Here is a 20,148-nt window from a genome sequence, read left to right as displayed (position 1 = left end):
CCCCAGAATGGATGCAGAACATCTATCGCAGGGATGGGCAACTCCAGTCTTCAGGGGCCACCAACAGGCCAGGTATTGGGGATATCTCTGCTTCAGCACAGGTGGCTCAGTCAACCACCTGTGCTGAAGCTGGGATAGCCTCAACCGTTGGGGGCCCTTGGGGACTGGAGTTGGCCACCCCATACATGGGCTCACCAACGTCAATTTTGGGAAAATAAAGTGACGTGCTCAAGAAGAGACATTCGCAGCCAAGTCACCCCCTCCCAACATGAGGATTAGAAGCTTTCCGAAGCAGGGACACTCAGCGATACAGTGATGGGTAGTGCTCCTTACCTTGCTGGCAGAGCGCCGGTTTCCTCCTCTGAAACGGAAAGCGTTTAACGGTTTAGAAAAAACAGGGACGCCGAGCCGTGGCAGAAAACGTTTGCCAGGTTCAACGCCTGGCGATTTATTTCGTACAAAATAAAACATGGACGTTTATTTAAGAGTCGTTTACAGAGAAAGGAGGAGAAAGACATATTTCCAGCGGTCAGCTCGGACATGAGGACACAAAGTCCCACTTCCTGGCTGGATTACTGCAAATTTCGTACCGCTTTCCCTGCAAAGTCACACCATTTGTGTAGGCTCCTACCTTCTCTGCTCAGCAAATAATTAAGGGTACTGGCCCAAGAGAGGGAAGAAAAAAAATGGCCGCCAGTGAGCTAACGGATAAAGGTAAAAGCTGGGATGCAAAACATTGTCCTTATTTTTTTAAAAGAATAAAGAGCCACCTATAGAAAGATGGAGCGAATATATGTGATCCCAGAAGAGTATACACTTTTTTTTAATATACTTTGTGTATAGATAAAAAAAAAGTGATCCAAAACTGTGGCAAGAACTCCACATAATTATGAAAAAAATATATATAAATACACATCCCACTCCCTTCAGATATTTATGTAATTGTGACTAGTCCTCGAATATGGGAGAAGAAGTCCTGTGGTTAAAGTTGATGGTCTTCTGCATAGAGAAGGCTGTGTTGGATCCCATTGGTGCCCTATAGTTTTAATACCAAGCAAACTGAAACAAAAATTAATATACAAAAAGTCGAATAGGGCAACCCAGGCGAATAATTACGGGGCGACCAGTGGAAGGTTCCCGCGAGCTGTACAGGATGTGGTTTGCCTGCTGAGTTGGCTCCCCTTGACTGACCCAGAGCCCGTGTTCATGGACCTCTCTCCGTCATGTCCCAACTTCTAGCTCCACGTAGCTGTTCGCTTTCCAAGCAGCCAACGAACACAGGATTGCTCCCTGGGCTTTATTGTCTAATTTCTGTTTGCTCGTTATGAAGACTTAATTACACCGCTGAGGGATGTCCCTGTTTTGTGCGCACTTCTGCTCTTTGTGGCTCACCTCAGACCACTGCAGAATGGTGGCATCACTATTTGCTGGACCATGATGAGTGCAGAATGTTCTGAAAGGTGTTGAAGTTCCCTCACTGGCATTAGAGGGGGTTCCTCCCCCTATGTGGAACAGTTTAGGACTCCTAGAGCTGCAACCCAACCCCGCAAGAGCAATGAAAAATGTCCAGTCTACACTGGAGAGGTTTGGAAACTGATCCAACCCAATTTAAGGAATCCCTGAGTGTTGGAGATGTTCTTCCATAGAAAGGACCACCCGTCTACTCAATCACCTTCCTTTGGCGATACCTGGTGCTTCTGCAGCCTGGTCCTCCACTGGACACCATGTGCACGGGTGGTCCACGCAGTTCCTGCAGGGACGGTGCGCTCACACCCACACCTCGATGACGTCATCGCTCTCCAGGCCCAGCTCCTCAGCCGTGCTCTTCCCCTTAAGCTTTTTGCCCTCGAAGATGAAGGAGACTTTTCTCTTTGTGGTACCCATGGCGGCGTGGTACTGATCCATCAGGGATTGCAGCGGCTCCGTCTGAGGCAGGAGAAACATTAGGAAGCGGCTTAGCCGCCACGGATTTCGGTTTTGTATCTGGGTGCTTCCTCCCGCCCCTGCCCCCTCTCCAGCCCAACAGGACCACGGAGAAATTCTACATCACAATATATATTTTAGTGCAGTGGGTTTCCACACGAGAAAGATTTGGTGTTGGGCCTGTAGTATTTTACTGCACAACACACTGATTTGATTTGATTTTTTATCAGCATCGAGAATCCACATTTCCCAAGATACATACCAGTGACGTTACCGGTATTTCTGGCTTTTAAAGGCCATTTAAATTCCCACCCAATAGAAAGCTGCAACCAATGACGTCGCGGCTACCTATTGGCCCAAGATCTGGCAGCCATTTTGTTACCCCTGGAAGGAGACAAACCCGGTAACGTTACCTGTAAGTATCTTAGGAACCATGGCGGTACCCGTGGCCCTGTTCTGCTCTGACATCACCCGCCCTCTCCCCTAAATATAAGCCCCAGCACAGCAGTAGTATTCTTACTGATATAGCATATGTGGCTGGGGTTCCACAAAGTCCCAATAAAGCATTCAGATGTTCTGCACAAATCACTATTTTTAGTGCTCGACCTTTAAAACAAAAAAGGTTGAAAACCCCTGAAAACCCCTGAATTAGAGAAAACATGATCAAGACTCCACCCTCCAAACTACTCCCCATAACCATCGTGGGGCTCTTAAAATGGCTGCCTTAACGAATTTATGAACCATTTCACACCCAGGTTTGTTACATTTTCTTTGGTCCAGTGTCCGATAACGGCTGTTTGCACTTTGCCACACCCTGATCATATAATTTAGGCCAGTGATTCCCAACGGGGAGTTCGGGAGGCGTCCCCAAAACGAAATCTGTAATGGCGGATGCCAGGCACGCTAGTGGGTACCGGGGACTGCGCACCTTAGCGTTGGGGGTATAGCCGTCACACCAGAAGCTTCCAAAGTCGCTCCCCACAATGCTTTGCGTCCACAGCAGCAAGGCATTGTGGGACGTGACTTTGGAATCCCCCGCAGTGAGTGACAGCTATACGCCCCCTCTGCACACACCTAGGTGCAGTATGGGGCCTTAAATGAGTGTTCACCATACGAGCTCAGCACACTATACTGCCTGGGATCGGTCACACAGTTTGGTAGCGATCGTTTGAGAAGTTGGCAATAACATTAATTAGGGGTTCACGGGACAAATGTTTTCTAGCAGGGGGAGCACAATCTAAAAAACGTTGGGATCCACTTATTTAGGCCAACAAACTTTGCAATTATACAACAATTAAAAGGAGATGCTGCACTGCTGAACGCTTATTTCCCACTGCAACTGCTCTATATTGCTCAGTGGGGCCCTTATTTCCTTAGAGTATGTTTGGCAGGGAAGACGTTCTGGTATATATCTCCCCAACAGTTCCTGGGGAGGTCCAGGTGCCTCCACCCCACCATGGAAATGCCAGAAGTGAGCGCACAAAAAGGGGGTTGTAATTTTTTTTATAAATATCACTTTATGTAAATTACGAACCATGCATTCACTCACATTACAAATAATAATATGGTACCACGCTGCCCACGATATCCCTGCCCGCCAACCGCCAGAGGAGGAAACAAGGCGTCCCGCTGGGTGGTAAATGTCCCGACACGTCGAGACCACAGAAGGAACTGCGGTGCGGAGTTTAGGTATGGTGGCTGCCGAGCTCCAAACACAAACAGGCAAAGCAGGGCAGCGATATCGTGGGCAGCGTGGTACTAATCTTATTATTTGTAATGTGAGTGAATGCATGGTTCGTAATTTACATAATGATATTTTAAAAATTACAACCCCCTTTTTTTGCGCCCCCTTATTTATGTATGTGTTGTTGTTGGCCCCGTTTCTGATCGCGGGAGGAAGATTGGCGCTGCAGGAGGGACCATTTAAATGCTGAACGGTCTGAGATCTGCGCAACACCTCATTTCTTTTTAAATGCCAGAAGCGCCCTCACCTTCCCCACTGTGACGCTGAGGTGGGACCTCTTCTCCTTCCCCTGAACCTGCAGGCGGATCGTCGCCGAGCCCTGATCCTCCACTCCCTGCTCATCTGATGCAGAGAGCACCACGCAGTCTGAAAGAAGAGTCACGCGATCAGGCCACGGGCCACGGGGAAGGGGCTTCCATTAACCATCGAGGCTTATAAAGGAACGTGGTTGGGTTTGGTTGATCAGGAAAGAAAAAATACGCTATACCAGGGGTGGCCAACGCCGGTCCTCAAGGGCCACCAGCAGGTCAGGTTCTCAGGATATCCCTGCTTCAGCACAGGTGGCTCAGACATAATGACTCACCTGTGCTGAAGCAGGGATATGCTGAAAAACCTGACCTGTTGGTGGCCTGTAAGGACTGGAGTTGGCCACCTCTTGAGTTTTATCTTCATATTGCCCCTGGCTCTAATGAAAGTAATTTTTTTCCCCCCATCTTGTCCGAACCGGGGGTGGTGGTCACTTGGAGATGCTCCGTGGTCTCCGGACATCCAGGGACCTGACGGTTACATTGCTCCAGCCAAAAATATGTGCCCGCCGAACACAAAATGGCCACAGGGTCACGGCTTCTATTGGTGACCCTGTGGACAGGTTAGTTGTATCGAAACAGACAAAAATTGCAGATATCTTGGGAACTGGGTATCCTGGGACCATTAATCCCCCCGGGGAGAACGTTGCTTCAGGTAAGATTGAATGAAAATTACATTTGGGGTGGAGGGAGAGGGAATTGTTGCTTTAAATGAAAGACAACCCTCTATAGTTTATACCACAAAATATGGCAACAGTTGGTATTTAACAAATGGAACCACAATATATGGAGCATTACAAGTGTGTTTGTTTTCATGCAAGGTCACCGAACCACTGCAGTGCCTCACGTCTTAGCCATCAACATGCTCTCCAGAGTGGTAAGTATGTACAAAAGTCAATTAAATGTGCCAGGGCCCTAAACCTGTACATCCAAAGAACACCACATTCAGTTAGAAATAAAGAAAGCTTGTGGAAGCAGCGTCCATCAACGCCTACCAAGTGTCCAGCACCGTTCCCCATCACTACGGGAAGAAGCCCGAACTCCGTACCCAAAACACCCCACAAAAACCTCACCGACTGTACGGAAGGGTCCAAAAAGGACCTCTAGCTAAATAACGTCAAACAAACGGTGTCCAGGTACAACCGTTAATAGATGGATGGAATGATCACTTATGGTCTGTTGCATGAACTGTAGCATAGCTTACATAGCCAAAACACCAGATGTTTGTGTAACACGCGTTTCACTAGAACAAGACAAAAAATACAATGTTTCGGTTCTGCTAAGGAACCTTCAGTCGGGTTCTTCTCCGTGCCTTGGTTCTGGGTGAAGGATATCTTTATTTGATGGTTTTGGACACGTGCACTGGCTAATATATGCCTGTTGAGGTGGGCTATCTAGGTTTGCATGGAGATTCAGCACTTTCGGAAGTTTGCTCAATAGTGATTTATTTAGTGATCTCAATCCCCATTTGGGACCTTTCAAGGCCCTCCCAACGGGGACCGTAATGTTGATCACCAAATAAATCACTATTGTGCAACCTTTCTAGAGTGCTGGATCTGAATGCAAACCTATAGCACACAGTCAATCCGTGACACCTTGGTCTCGACCTTTTGCGAATGACACACACACACACACACACACACACACACACACACACACACACACACACACACGCCTCAATTAGTCAGGATGAACGGAAACGCCAAATCGTTACCTGGATGCTCAGAGTAAGAAGATTGGACACGATATATAGATCGGCGGTGCGCAAACTGGGGGGCGCGAGATTAACTGCGGGGGGGCGCAGGGTTTACAGAGGACCCGCGCGATTCCCTGAAGGCACTTAAATTAAGTGCCAGGGAAGCGGCGAAGACCTACGTAAACCTTACTTACCGTGGTTTAGCCGGCATCTGGAGATGCGTCGCCATGGCAATGCGGCGTCAAATGACATCATGACACCCAGACGCCGGGAACCACAATAAGGAGGGAGGGGGGTGCGAGGACAGCCGGCAGGGGGAAAAAGATTGCGCTCCTCTGATATGGACGATGGACAGGGCACATGCAGGTCTTCTTAAATCACGTGATTGTTTAATTGGTGAGGATCAACGTTCTGGTCACCTTTAGTAAAGATCCGGCGGGGGAACCAAAACACTGATCCTCCCAACTCCTGTCTTTATTTAAGGGATTTATTAATAAAACTTTATGTTGTGGGTTAAGGAGGGACAGGCTGGTTTTGGGGTCTTACCGACGATGTCCGCTACTGTGAGGTTCAGGGATTGTGGGGTCTGGGTGGGCTTCAGCTCTTCATCTCTCAACATCAGCAGGATCTGCGAGGAGTCAACATTCAGCCGGGAGGCCACCGACTCCGCCAGCTTCTGCAGGGGGTCCGACTGGGAGGGGAGAGAAATGTGACCGGAGCCTTACACCTTCACGTGACATCACCTTACACCTTCACGTGACATCACTCACCCATGTAACCTTTAGCTACCCGTGTTTACAAACTCCGTCCCTCCTGGGAGCAAAGTGGACTAATGGTAGTGACATGATTAAATGGGGTCACATCGGGTTGACTAATCCCAATCTCAACACTACAAGTGCTTTTAAATCATTTGTAGACATGGGTGCCCCGAGACTTGGCCGGGGTTTCATTCCCTCCGACTGCTCCCTTTTGTTTTTAGGTGTGCACAGACAAAGCCCCTCTCCCCTTCGACTCACTGATCAAGGACATGGTGGATTAAACACTTGATTGACCAAAAAAAAAAAAAAAAAAAAATCTGTTTTTTTTAAAACCATACTTCATTTCCAAAGAAACAATAGCAGCAAAGTCTTTGCTTTAAGTATGGTTACATTTGCTTGTGACATTCTTTACGGAACGTTGTTTCTAGGATCGCCATCGTTAAAAGAAGCAATCTCCCCTAACAACCCACTTTTTCTTACAGGAGTGGAACTGGTGCTATTTTGGGTTCTGGCGCCCCCCCTCTCCCTGGTTTTTGGGGCACTTACCGGTGAAGTTACCTGCATCACGGGTTTTTAAAAAGGGAATTTAAAATGGCCGTTCAATAGGAATCCGCAACCCATGTTGCGGATTTCTATTGACCCGAGACCCGGCAGCCATTTTTGCTTTGCCTGGAGGTAGATTTGAACCTACCAACTTCACCGGTAAGTATCTCAGGAACTGGGGTGATCTACGGTTAAGAAAAACAACCCACAATGCACTGCAGGTCCCTCTGGTTGCAGAGGGGCATCATCTGTTTAATGGGAGTCTAAACTCAGACCGACGCCAGAACGGTAACCCTAGTGGCGGTTGCCTTTTTGGTCAGTTGTGTGCCACAAATAAACCGGTACTGAAATCTATATATAGAACTGGGGCGGAATGGGACTATTGTCACGGCCGTGTCGCCGCAACCAAATCACTGCCGACGTCCAGCCACAGACAGACCCTCCGTCGCTGGAATCCCCGCCACCGGCAACTTCTAAAGGAGAGTTTTGTTACTGTTTAGGGTAGGGGGCTAATTTAAGGGGTTTTAGCAGGTAGGGGGTTTTAGGTTAGGGGCTTTGGGCATTTAGCGGCGACATGGCGAGTCGTGGTGAAGTGCCGGTGGTCACGGCAAAACAGCCACAAGAAAAAAACAAAGCCCATTCTGGGATTGGTGGAGACGGCCGAGGACTTGCCCTGGCCGCAGAGAAGTCTCCCACCCACCGTGCGGAGGTTAATCCTGAAGAGCTCCCCTCTCCTCCGCACTTTCACCGTCAGCTCGGGAGCCGGGCTGCTTGCGACCAGAATGACGTCGTCCTCGGTGACGGATCTGTGGGATGGCGACAGGACTGTCCCCAAGTCCTTCAGCTGGGCGTCCATCTCCCTGGCAGACAGTGTGTTACAAACGCATGGTCACAAGGGTCAATGCAGCCACCTCTGGGGGGGTGGAAACCAGGCAGCAGGAGATGGAAACCAACTAATTACTGTAGGGTAAGAACCATATTCTATAGTTTTACTGGGTAGGTTTAGCGGGACATGACACCTAACTGCAGTCAGTGGTTGTCCCAACCCTGAATATACCCAGAACATGGGGTTAGATCTTGGCCCAAACGGCTAGGAGTTGGCATGGTATAGTGGTTAAGGTGTTGGCCGTTAACACGTAAAACTAATATTTTAAAGAGTGTTATTCCTTTTGCGACCCCCTCGTTCCCCTGTTTGAAGACGGTTATGGAGACCAGAAAGGTGCGTGCTGGATTGCAACCCAGAGGTGGCTGCTACAAGCCGTCTGAAATTGGAAGTTCTAAATATACAGGGGAGGGTTTGGGACTATAGGATCGTCTGGATTCCAAGAACTAAAAGGTCTTTACCAACCAATGTCCAAGATACTGTGAGGTGTCCTTCTTGGACTACACATTTTAATTTGATGGGTTGATGTCTAAAGGCAGAAGTAGTGCAATTATGGGGCAAACAGACCAGGTGCAAGAAAAAAAAAATTCCCATTTATTTGTATCTAATCCACATGGTGCAGACATGGCGAGGCCAGCGAGACACCGAGGCCGGCGGGTCGGGGAGACAGCAGCCAGCCCGATCCAAATAGAAGTGGAGCTCCCTCCATTTACGCTCCCTCTATCCCGGGTCTGAACGCGTGACATGACGCAAAAGCGCCGGAGGTTCGGTGGCAATTTTACTTTTCATCCCCAAGAAAAGGACGGCTTGATATTCTGCTTGGTTGTCGATGGCAATTCCTGCAGATCTTTTATTTATATGCCGCCAACATATTCCGCAGCGCAGTACAAAATGGGGGAAGAACACAACAAAAATACATACAACACATTAGGTAATGAAGTCCCTGCTCCAAGACGCGCAACACAGTTACGTACGCACCTTATCTGGCGATACGCCCGTCCCTTATTCATTTTTGGAGTCTGTGGGGTGGGAGGCGGTGAAGGGGAAGCATCCCGAACTCTACAAGTCAAAGCCATATAAGTTAGTGGTGCAAATAAAGATCAAAGGCATGTCCGTGCATCGTATGAATGGAGACTACAAACGACTATTAGTCAGTGTTCCTATTATAAATTGATGCATTGCGTCATGTTCAATACCTGTACGACAATTTCGCTCCAGGGACCCCGCTGCTTCTGGAGATTCTTACCTCCGTAGGGATTGTGGGCAGCCGCTCCGGCTGAGAAAGCTGGGGTTTAAAGTATAAACCCCCGCGTCATGAGACGTCGGAAACGGATGAAGTCACAGCTTCCTATTGGCCCTGAAGCTTTGAAACGCCACCATGTGAACCCTGGCTTATCAGAAGCAGCGGAGTGAAAGGAGATTGCGATATGTATACACACACACACACACACACATACACACACACACACACATACACACACACTGCTTACTTTTCACATTGGGGGATCCCCGATCTCTCTTCCTCATTTCCCTCTTCTTCCTCGGAGTCTGTCAGATTATATACGTGGGGCTTCTGCCGATTTCTGAGCTGGACTCCCACGCCATCACTCTCCAGGTCTGTGGTGAAGGAGAAGAGACGCGAGGAGCTGGGCAGTCACGTTCTACAATTTATTGAGTTGCAATAAAGGGCAAATGCTCTATAATAATCAGCACCTTGTTACTTTTAATGGTAGGTGCCTAAAACACAATGTATAACCTCCTTGCTGCCACCAATGACTTGCAGAGTCTACTGTGGTGGCAGCAGTCAATTTCGTCTCGCATATTGACTCTACCCTTCAATCCTCAAAACTTGTTCTTCACTTTCAACTACCTTCTCACTCCATCCTCGTCACCTCCAATCTCTGCCTGCAAAGCTCAAGAAATTGCCCCAAAGAGTGACACATCACCATCTACCCCCAAGCATGCAAACATATCCCCTCTGGCCTCCAATTTGACTATTCTGTTTACTGAAGAGGGATCCTTCTGTCCTCATTTTCCCCTGCTGGCACCTTCTCTTCCCCTCCCACTCATTATTGGTGTACCCCAGTGCTCTGTCGTAGGACCTTCTCTTTACACCACTTTCCTGTGCAAACTAATACACAGTCTTTTGGCTTTTGCTACCACCTCTAGATCAAGGACACAAATCTACCGGTCTTCTTCCGAAAGCTCTCATTTCCATCTCATCTCCAGACTCGTCACTAATGGTCTTTCCTGCTACATCATCCTGGATGTTCCACCGCTACACCTCAACTTGTCCAAAACAACTCATCGTTATCCCTCCCTCCAATTATAATCCTATGCCTGAGATTTGGCAGACAGTAGCTCCACTAACTTCCCGATATCACAAGTCAGATGTTTAGGTGTCATAATTTACTTATCCCCCCTCAAAAAAAACGCAGCCACTTCCAATGCAGAAGCATTGCCAAAGTATGACCTTCCCTCACCACGCAATTCACCAAAATGCTAATTCATGCACGTCCAATATCCCAACTGGGACTACTAAACCGGAATCTGGTTCTCTCTCCCATCTTCTGACTGTCCCTCCTGCCACTCCATCCTAAATGCTGATGCCAGGCACGTGTAACATTCTGCAGAGATTGGCTACCCATACTCAAATCCAAGGTCCTGGTTCTCACCACAAAGCCCTCCGTGACACCTCATGGTCCCGTTTCTACCTTCCTAATCTAATGTCCAAGAACTCTCTCATGCATAGTCTACACCTGGCTCATGATCTACAGCTCGTCTTCTCCCTCCTCCAATCAGTCCCATGCGGAGTACCCTTGTACTCCCACCCCCATCTCTGTGGCCCTTCCCCACTCCTTTTAGATGGAACGTTTCTCTGAGTATGCACCGCATTACCTAGGTGTAAACAATTTATGGAAATAACGGCAGTGAGCACGTTTCCCAAATGTCCGCTTTCAAAAGACATTTATCTGCATTTCTTCAACATTGATAACTACTCCAATCTCTACGTCCCCCTCTCTTGCCTACTACCTCTTATTCTCTTACCCCACCTACCTGATTGCTACACCCTCAGATACCCAGCTTCCCCCCTTACTCAAAGTCCCACCAGCCACTGGAGGAGCACAACTCTTACCTTCAGGTCCCTGCACCCTACTCATCTGCTCTGCCATCTGTGACAGCGCGGTGGGGTCATCTGGGAGCAGCTTCAAGCTACTGTTCACCTGAAGAAAGGAATTAATGTACGAGCCATACACGGCAATACCAAGCACATGCACAGAAACGCGTACATGGGCTGACGTGGATGGGTGAGCCCTGTTCTTATCCGTGTGTCAATATGCCGTCTTCCCGGTACTGGAGAAGCTTTCAATCCCATTCAGTATGGCAGAGTTCTCCTCCAGCACCAGGAAGATGAAAATAAAGGCTTATGTCCCTCAGGCTCCAAAAAACTAGAGTGTAAGCTCTTTGGAAGACTGACAAATCGTTTGTTAAATTGTATGTACGGTGCTGCAAACATGCTATACAAGGAAAGGGACTTGCAGTGTCCCGGCTGTCAGAGTATGGGGTACGCGGTTCCGTTCTGGAGACTATATCTCGGGAAGGACATCTAATTGTAGATTGTGTAAAGGGTTACCACAATAGTGCATTATCTACGCCAGGGGCGCTCAACCAACAGGTCAGGTTTTCAGGATATCCCAATGTCAGCACAGGTTGCACAAACAGAGGCTCAGTCAAAGATTAAGCCTTTGATTGAGCCACTTGTGCTGAAGCAGGGATATCCTGAAAACCTGACCTGTTGGGGGAGAGAGGGGGGGGGGGGTTGAGCATCTCCAAATATCATCATGCACTAAACTGGGCCTGCTCATTTGCGATCAAAAAGCACAGTAGTGTATAATCCACAGACCTCCGGTACGTCCGGCTCATGACGTGTTATCAAAATCAGTGACGGCGTTCTGTTCCGGGGTTGAACGCAATTCACAGAACAAGTTAAATGGAAAAACAACGTCCACTCAACCACGCCGGCGTAACGCCATGTTAAGTTAGCACTGCCTCGTGTCCGCTTTACACGGCTCACTTTCCTCACCTAAAGGCGGCGTTACTCCCGTCCAGACACTGAAATACAGGGTGTGCTGCTCTCCGCTCCGCGAACACCCATATTTCAGGGTCTGGATGGAGTCAACCCCCCCCGTAAAGTACGACCTAAGTAACGTTAAATCCCCGAGTTAACCAACAGAGCCCTGTGAATAGGAGCGGTTACAGGAACAACTCTTCCGCAGATTAGCACGCATGTCTGTTATATCAACAAGGCCCGGCACGGCTGAGCAGAGAACGCAATACTGCGGTGCTGGTGAACTTTGAAGATACCCGTGAGCAATTAACGATACATTAAGAGAATGCCTCGTTAAGTCAATAACAGAGATTTGTGGCTCTGGGCCTGTTGGGTAAATATTACAATAAATATTTACTATATAGCATGGCTGCCAACTCACACTGACATCCAGAGATGTCACAAACTCAGTTACTCTGTGTGGCCTGCAGTGTGGAGTAAAATCAGGACAAACAGCAGAGGTTGCCATGTGAACTCTACAGCAGGCTTTGGGCCTTCTTGATTTGGTTTTAGTATGCATTTAAAAACAGCCAAGAAATTCTATATATTTAAAAAAAACAAAAAAAACACATTAAAATGTGTCATTTGCTTTAAATGGCATTGTATGTAGTTCAGCTTGTGAATGTTATGGTACCCCTGGTAGTGTACACGTAATACTGGACGGAGAGGTTTGTGTAACCAACCTTGTTGGAGTAGACAGACACGTTGGCCGGGAGGGTCCCTGCGAGTATCCTCCTGCGTTTCACACACCTCTCCCGGGGTGTCACTATCTCCACGTCGCTGTCACTGCTCTCGTCACTCTGCGGGACAAAAGGAAATGAGTTACTGTCGTGCCCAGTCCACCAAACCCAGCTCTGAAACCCCAACGCATTCCACCAACAATCTTCCTACTCAACTGCTGCTAGAGCAGCCGCTCTTCCAAACAGGACCATGCCTGTCCCCTTAAAGCTGCAGTTAATCCTAATTAGGGGGTTCCCAGAGCGGAAACCGCTCTCATTTCAGCTCCGTGGATCCCCAAAGAGACTTACTGGTAACGGTAGCGCCAGTATTCAATCCCCTAGTTGGCCTGCGTGACAGGGGAGATATGAACGGCCATTTTGTTTACCCCGGAGGGGACTTACACAACGCACCTTTACCGGTACCTCAGGAACACTTCCTGGGAACACAAATGTGTTAATAAAAAAAATGTGATGGGGGGTGGGGGACAGCTGCTTTAACATACTACAGTAGCAATACAGCAAAAGCACTCTGCCATGTAACGTGCTATCCTTTAACGCAAAAATACATTTAAAAACCCGAATTAAAAAAACCCAAACAAATCAGTTTAGTATTCGATCATACATACCGCGTTTGTTTCCCCCCCCCCCCCCTCTTTGCCATTTTAAATCATTTTGAATGCATCAAGCTTCCTTGTGTTCCTATAGCAAGCATTTACAAAGGCATAGCACTTCCAATTTTGAAGTAGGCGACCATTTAGTGAACCCAGGATCTTTGCCGATCGATCCTGGGGGAACGGATCGACCGGCAGTTTAGAGAATTACATTTTTCTTACCGCCAAGCAACTGCGGCATCTATTAAAACAAACAAGAAATGCAGACGGTATTGCCACTAAGCCCCAGTCAGCACATATTCTGGATTGAGATCTTGAGGATGCAACACTGTCTCGCATTTAATGTCCGGACAGCGGACAAACAATGCCACTGAAAATGTCATATATTCAGCTTGTAAAAACCCACGTTATTACTCAATGGGTTATTGGATCATTACCAAGGCATGGGATCTCAAAGAACGGCTGTAATTACAGCCACGGTACAGGTGCATCGCTTGAACCAACTCCGTGTTATTTCCAATAAATGCCTCATCTCCTGTAGCACTCCCGTATTTGAAAAAGAAATAGATTTTTAGAATAATCATCTCTTACGTCTACAAATTTGCTTTGATAAAAAAATCGGGATGCCCATGTTACCCAACACAGGAACGGACGATGTGTGCCAGAGGTTACAGCCAATCATATGCAAATATCACCGTCCAAAATACATCATTAGCAGAGGGTTAATGTCGGGTTATTGTGCCACAACATTGCATTGTCTTCCCATAATAATGGGACGTTACGAACGTCGTGCGTGACTCCGATCCAGATCAGCAAAGCAATGGTCGGCCCTCCAAGACCCGTGGCTTTGCTTATGTGAACCCCACTTTTTGTGGACGTCCTGAGCACCCGAGGTGGATTACAGCAGAACCAAGGAGTGTTCCTTCCAATCCATGTTACTCCTATCCAGGAGATGGAAAGGACCGTTCCCAGGGACCATCCGCGAGACACTTCCCGGGGTGCCACTAGCTCGGCTTTTAAAATGTCTCACGTCACGTGGGCCAATAGGAAACCGGAAGGGAGGACGTCACTGCTTCCTATTGTGATGCAGCTTGTCGGGAGCATTAAAGGTGCCATTTCGTTAACCCTAAATAGCCAAGTCTGCGTTGCTATTGGCACCCCCTACGGAGGTTAAGTATCACGGGAAGCAGGGGGTCCTCGTAGCTGAAATCGTCCCGGTTCAGCTCCAGAGACCCCCTGCTTCAAACCGATTTTTAAAAGAAAGAAGGTCCCTTGGAGTGCCTCTTGGTGCCTAAATAGATATTTAGCTCAAATAACGTTATGTTAGTTAGACCCCCATCTGTGTAAGTAACACGAAGTATAACCTAACTGACATAGCACAAAGTGCCAGCGTTAACCTTAAAGGACTTTACTGGATAAGTAATGTTATATAATTCTTCATTTGCACGTTTTATCACCAACGTCCGTCACACTGCAGTCAGCACTATGGTCTTTACGGGAGAAAACAGGACTTAATCACACACCGTTAGACTTAAGGTGAATATATAGGTCGGCTCCACCTTAAGAGCCCAAGAAACAGACTGGGGTCTCTAGACCCACACGGGTTGGAAGGAAGGCGATTTGCCAGTCATGGTATAACCGGGCGGCAGAGGGGCGGTTATGGGGAAGATGTTCTTGGACGTGCGTGTGTAGGAGCGCGCAGAAAACACGGGGCGCCCGTTTTCTAAAGGGCCAGATACAGGCTCATACAACGTCTCATACGTCCCCTCCGGTTTTACATGTCGCGGGCCCTTTATCGCAGTCCCGTTCCACACAATACGCCCGCCATGCTCTCTGCGTCCCCGTGTCACAGTAATGATATACAGGGATGTACCTGTGTTGGGCGTTAGAGCTTTGCAATATGTTGCAGGTCCCCTGAGTTTAACAAGTCCAAGTTGGTAACGTAACCAGGTTCTAGATTATTAGGGACAATCTCAACCAGACATGGAGTCAGGGGGTCACCCTACATTCATATACACCCAGGACTGTGAGAGCCTGTCCCTGATACCCTGCAGTCAGGTCACCCTACATTACATATACACCCAGGACTGTGTGAGCCTGTCCCTGATACCCTGCAGTCAGGTCACCCTACATTCATATACACCCAGGACTGTGAGAGCCTGTCCCTGATACCCTGCAGTCAGGTCACCCTACATTCATATACACCCAGGACTGTGAGAGCCTGTCCGATACCCTGCAGTCAGGTCACCCTACATTCATATACACCCAGGACTGTGAGAGCCTGTCCGATACCCTGCAGTCAGGTCACCCTACATTACATATACACCCAGGACTGTGTGAGCCTGTCCCTGATACCTTGAAGTCACACCTACTCTTTCCGCCATTTCTCTTCCTCTTTATAATCCCGCCCCTCGCTTTCCCATTGGTGGCCACCTGCATGCCCCACCCCTACACTTCATCTGATTGGCTGCTTCGCTGCTAGGCCACGCCTGCGCCTGAAGCTGTTGGCCGCAGGGGGGTTTGGGAGTTGTAGTTTTGAAGGCAGTAAAGCAGCATGGGCAGAGCTGCAGGGAATACACAGCTCAGGCGGCAGGGGGGCAGCTGCTTCAACCGGTCTGGGCCACGGAAACACTTCAGGAGTTAGGTTACCACCATCTACAATATAACTAGGGATTCTGGGGGTTTATTTTTTGTAAAATCATTTTTTTTTTACGTAAATATTTTTTTTTACATTTATTTTAAATAAATATTTACTATATAGCATGGCTGCCAAATCACACTGACATCCAAAGATGTCACAAACTCAGTTACTCGGTGTGGCCTGCAGTGTGGAGTAAAATCAGGAAAAACAGCAGAGGTTGCCATGTGAACTCTACAGCAGGCTTTGGGCCTTCTTGATTTGGTTTTAGTATGCATTTAAAAACAGCCAAGAAATTCTATATATTTAAAAAAAAAATAAAACACATTAAAATGTGTCATTTGCTTTAAATGGCATTGTATGTAGTTCAGCTTGTGAATGTTATGGGACCCCTGGTAGTATACACGTAATACTGGACGGAGAGGTTTGTGTAACCAACCTTGTTGGAGTAGACAGACACGTTGGCCGGGAGGGTCCCTGCGAGTATCCTCCTGCGTTTCACACACCTCTCCCGGGGTGTCACTATCTCCACGTCGCTGTCACTGCTCTCGTCACTCTGCGGGACAAAAGGAAATGAGTTACTGCCGTGCCCAGTCCACCAAACCCAGCTCTGAAACCCCAACGCATTCCACCAACAATCTTCCTACTCAACTGCTGCTAGAGCAGCCGCTCTTCCAAACAGGACCATGCCTGTCCCCTTAAAGCTGCAGTTAATCCTAATCAGGGGGTTGCCAGAGCGGAAACCGCTCTCATTTCAGCTCCGGGGACCCCCAAAGAGACTTACTGGTAACGGTAGCGCCAGTATTCAATCCCCTAGTTGGCCTGCGTGACAGGGGAGATATGAACGGCCATTTTGTTTACCCCGGAGGGGACTTAAACAACGCACCTTTATCGGTACCTCAGGAACACTTCCTGGGAACACAAAGGTGTTAATAAAAAAAAATGTGTTGGGGGGTGGGGGACAGCTGCTTTAACATACTGCAGTAGCAATACAGCAAAAGCACTCTGCCATGTAACGTGCTATCCTTTAAGGCAGCAATACATTTAAAAACCTGATTTAAAAAAAAAAATCAGTTTAGTATTTGATAATACATACCGCGTTTGTACCGCGTTTGTTTCCCCCCCCCTCTTTGCCATTTTAAATCATTTTGAATGCATCAAGCTTCCTTGTGTTCCTATAGCAAGCATTTACAAAGGCATAGCACTTCCAATTTTGAAGTAGGCGACCATTTAGTGAACCCAGGATCTTTGCCGATCGATCCTGGGGGAACGGATCGACCGGCAGTTTAGAGAATTACATTTTTCTTACCGCCAAGCAACTGCGGCATCTATTAAAACAAACAAGACATGCAAACGGTATTGCCACTAAGCCCCAGTCAGCACATATTCTGGATTGAGATCTTGAGGATGCAACACTGTCTCGCATTTAATGTCCGGACAGCGGACAAACAATGCCACTGAAAATGTCATATATTCAGCTTGTAAAAACCCACGTTATTACTCAATGGGTTATTGGATCATTACCAAGGCATGGGATCTCAAAGAACGGCTGTAATTACAGCCACGGTACAGGTGCATCGCTTGAACCAACTCCGTTAACCCAAAATAGCCAAGTCTGCGTTGCTATTGGCACCCCCTACGGAGGCAAGTATCACGGGAAGCAGGGGGTCCTCGTAGCTGAAATCGTCCCGGTTCAGCTCCAGAGACCCCCTGCTTCAAACCAATTTTTAAAAAAAAAGAAGGTCCCTTGGAGTGCCTCTTGGTACGTAAATAGATATTTAGCTCGAATAACGTTATGTTAGTTAGACCCCCATCTGTGTAAGTAACACGAAGTATAACCTAACTGACATAGCACAAAGTGCCAGCGTTAACCTTAAAGGACTTTACTGGATAAGTAATGTTATATAATTCTTCATTTGTACGTTTTATCACCAACGTCCGTCACACTGCAGTCAGCACTATGGTCTTTACGGGAGAAAACAGGACTTAACCACACACCGTTAGATTTAAGGTGAATATATAGGTCGGCTCCACCTTAAGAGCCCAAGAAACAGACTGGGGTCTCTAGACCCACACGGGTTGGAAGGAAGGCGATTTGCCAGTCATGGTATAACCGGGCGGCAGAGGGGCGGTTATGGGGAAGATGTTCTTGGACGTGCGTGTGTAGGAGGAGCGCGCAGAAAACACGGGGCGCCCGTTTTCTAAAGGGCCAGATACAGGCTCATACAACGTCCCCTCCGGTTTTACATGTCGCGGGCCCTTTATCGCAGTCCCGTTCCACACAATACGCCCGCCATGCTCTCTGCGTCCCCGTGTCACAGAAATGATATACAGGGATGTACCTGTGTTGGGCGTTAGAGCTTTGCAATATGTTGCAGGTCCCCTGAGTTTAACAAGTCCAAGTTGGTAACGTAACCAGGTTCTAGATTATTAGGGACAATCTCAGCCAGACATGGAGTCAGGGGGTCACCCTACATTCATATACACCCAGGACTGTGAGAGCCTGTCCCTGATACCCTGCAGTCAGGTCACCCTACATTACATATACACCCAGGACTGTGTGAGCCTGTCCCTGATATCCTGTAGTACACCCAGGACTGTGTGAGCCTGTCCCTGATACCCTGCAGTCAGGTCCCCCTACATTACATATAAACCCAGGACTGTGTGAGCCTGTCCCTGATATTCTGCAGTCAGGTCACCCTACATTACATATAAACCCAGGACTGTGTGAGCCTGTCCCTGATACCCTGCAGTCAGGACTCTGTGAGCCTGTCCCTGATACCTTGAAGTCACACTTACTCTTTCCGCCATTTCTCTTCCTCTTTATAATCCCGCCCCTCGCTTGCCCATTGGTGGCCACCTGCATGCCCCACCCCTACACTTCATCTGATTGGCTGCCTCGCTGCTAGGCCACGCCTGCGCCTGAAGCTGTTGGCCGCAGGGGGGTTTGGGAGTTGTAGTTTTGAAGGCAGTAAAGCAGCATGGGCAGAGCTGCAGGGAATACACAGCTCAGGCGGCAGCTGCTTCAACCGGTCTGGGCCACGGGAACACTTCAGGAGTTAGGTTACCACCATCTACAATATAACTAGGGATTCAGGGGGTTTATTTTTTGTAAAATCATTTTTTTTTTTACGTAAATACATTTTTTTAATATGCCCCCCCACCCCAAAAAAAAGTAGTGTTAAAAAGAATGGGCATACATTTGAATTCAGAGTTTTCTGGGTTTCCATACCCTTGCGCTGCCTTTGTCTAGTTGGTACATGTGGCTGGGCGGCTACCAGAGTTGGGTCTCAATAGGAAATGAGGCTTTATTTAGGAATCCCTAAACTGAACAAATATTTTGTCCAGGTTTCTGCCAGGACAATAAGGGGGAGATGAAGTTATTATGTAGAACGCCAACCCACGGAGGAGAGAGGGGACCCCAAGAACTAGAATAATAACCGGCGCATTTCATGGTTTGTTCTCCCAACAGGACTCAGCGCTTCACAATTACAGCACAGTGCGTGGCACACAGGCCCTGCAGAAAGTACACAATTACAGCACAGTGCGTGGCACACAGGCCCTGCAGAAAGTACACAATTACAGCACAGTGCGTGGCACACAGGCCTGTTACAGCCAGTCCCTGCAGAAAGTACACAATTACAGCACAGTGCGTGGCACACAGGCCTGTTACAGCCAGTCCCTGCAGAAAGTACACAATTACAGCACAGTGCGTGGCACACAGGCCCTGCAGAAAGTACACAGGGGTACGGGGAGGACAGAAATGCCTTATTGTGGCACCACAGTAGGGAACAATGAGCGATTTAAAAACTTGTTACTTTATGGAGCGCACTATTAAAATAGGTTATTTCGTGTAATAATGCATAACAAATGTAAAAAAAAAAATAGCAGGATACGCCTGAGATCCTTGGGACTCGGTTTGAAAGAAATATACCGATGTAGTTATGTCACAAGCATTCAGTATCCCTATACACTAAAATGTTATGTTATATATAAGACTACTGAATCCTTGCCACGTAACTATTTCGGTATATTTGTTCCACACAGAGTCACGAGGATCTCTACCGATCTCACAGGAGGTTCAATCAGTGGCTCAGTCAAAGACGGAGCCACCTGTGCTGAAGCCGAGATGGACTGAGCCACCTGTGCTGAAGCTGAGATGGACTGAGCCATCTGTGCTGAAGCTGAGATGGACTGAGCCATCTGTGCTGAAGCCAGGA

General features: G+C 48.0%; 1 protein-coding gene across 2 annotated transcripts; it reads right to left on the bottom strand.

The window, feature by feature from the left end:
• Positions 1-418: 418 nt before the first annotated feature.
• On the bottom strand, positions 419-18,797 carry NFATC2IP (nuclear factor of activated T cells 2 interacting protein). 2 transcript variants are annotated; one of them, XM_075566485.1, is made up of 10 exons: positions 18,728-18,797; positions 16,368-16,484; positions 12,644-12,760; positions 10,989-11,076; positions 9,343-9,469; positions 8,831-8,911; positions 7,670-7,829; positions 6,215-6,359; positions 3,915-4,033; positions 419-1,926 (listed from the first exon to the last, which is right to left on the bottom strand). In XM_075566485.1, exons 1-10 carry the CDS (start codon positions 18,737-18,739, stop codon positions 1,768-1,770), a joined length of 1,125 nt encoding a protein of 374 aa, XP_075422600.1. In that variant the 5' UTR covers positions 18,740-18,797; the 3' UTR covers positions 419-1,767. The 2 variants fall into 2 exon arrangements, with proteins under 2 accessions (XP_075422600.1, XP_075422601.1); XM_075566486.1 differs by lacking the exons at positions 16,368-16,484; positions 18,728-18,797 and adding an exon at positions 15,663-15,719.
• Positions 18,798-20,148: the final 1,351 nt, after the last annotated feature.

Source organism: Ascaphus truei, chromosome 11 (assembly GCF_040206685.1).
Source record: "Ascaphus truei isolate aAscTru1 chromosome 11, aAscTru1.hap1, whole genome shotgun sequence".
NCBI classification, from domain to species: Eukaryota; Metazoa; Chordata; class Amphibia; order Anura; family Ascaphidae; genus Ascaphus; species Ascaphus truei.
The sequence above is the reverse complement of the archived record's forward strand: the minus strand, read 5'-3'. Positions and strand labels throughout refer to the sequence as shown.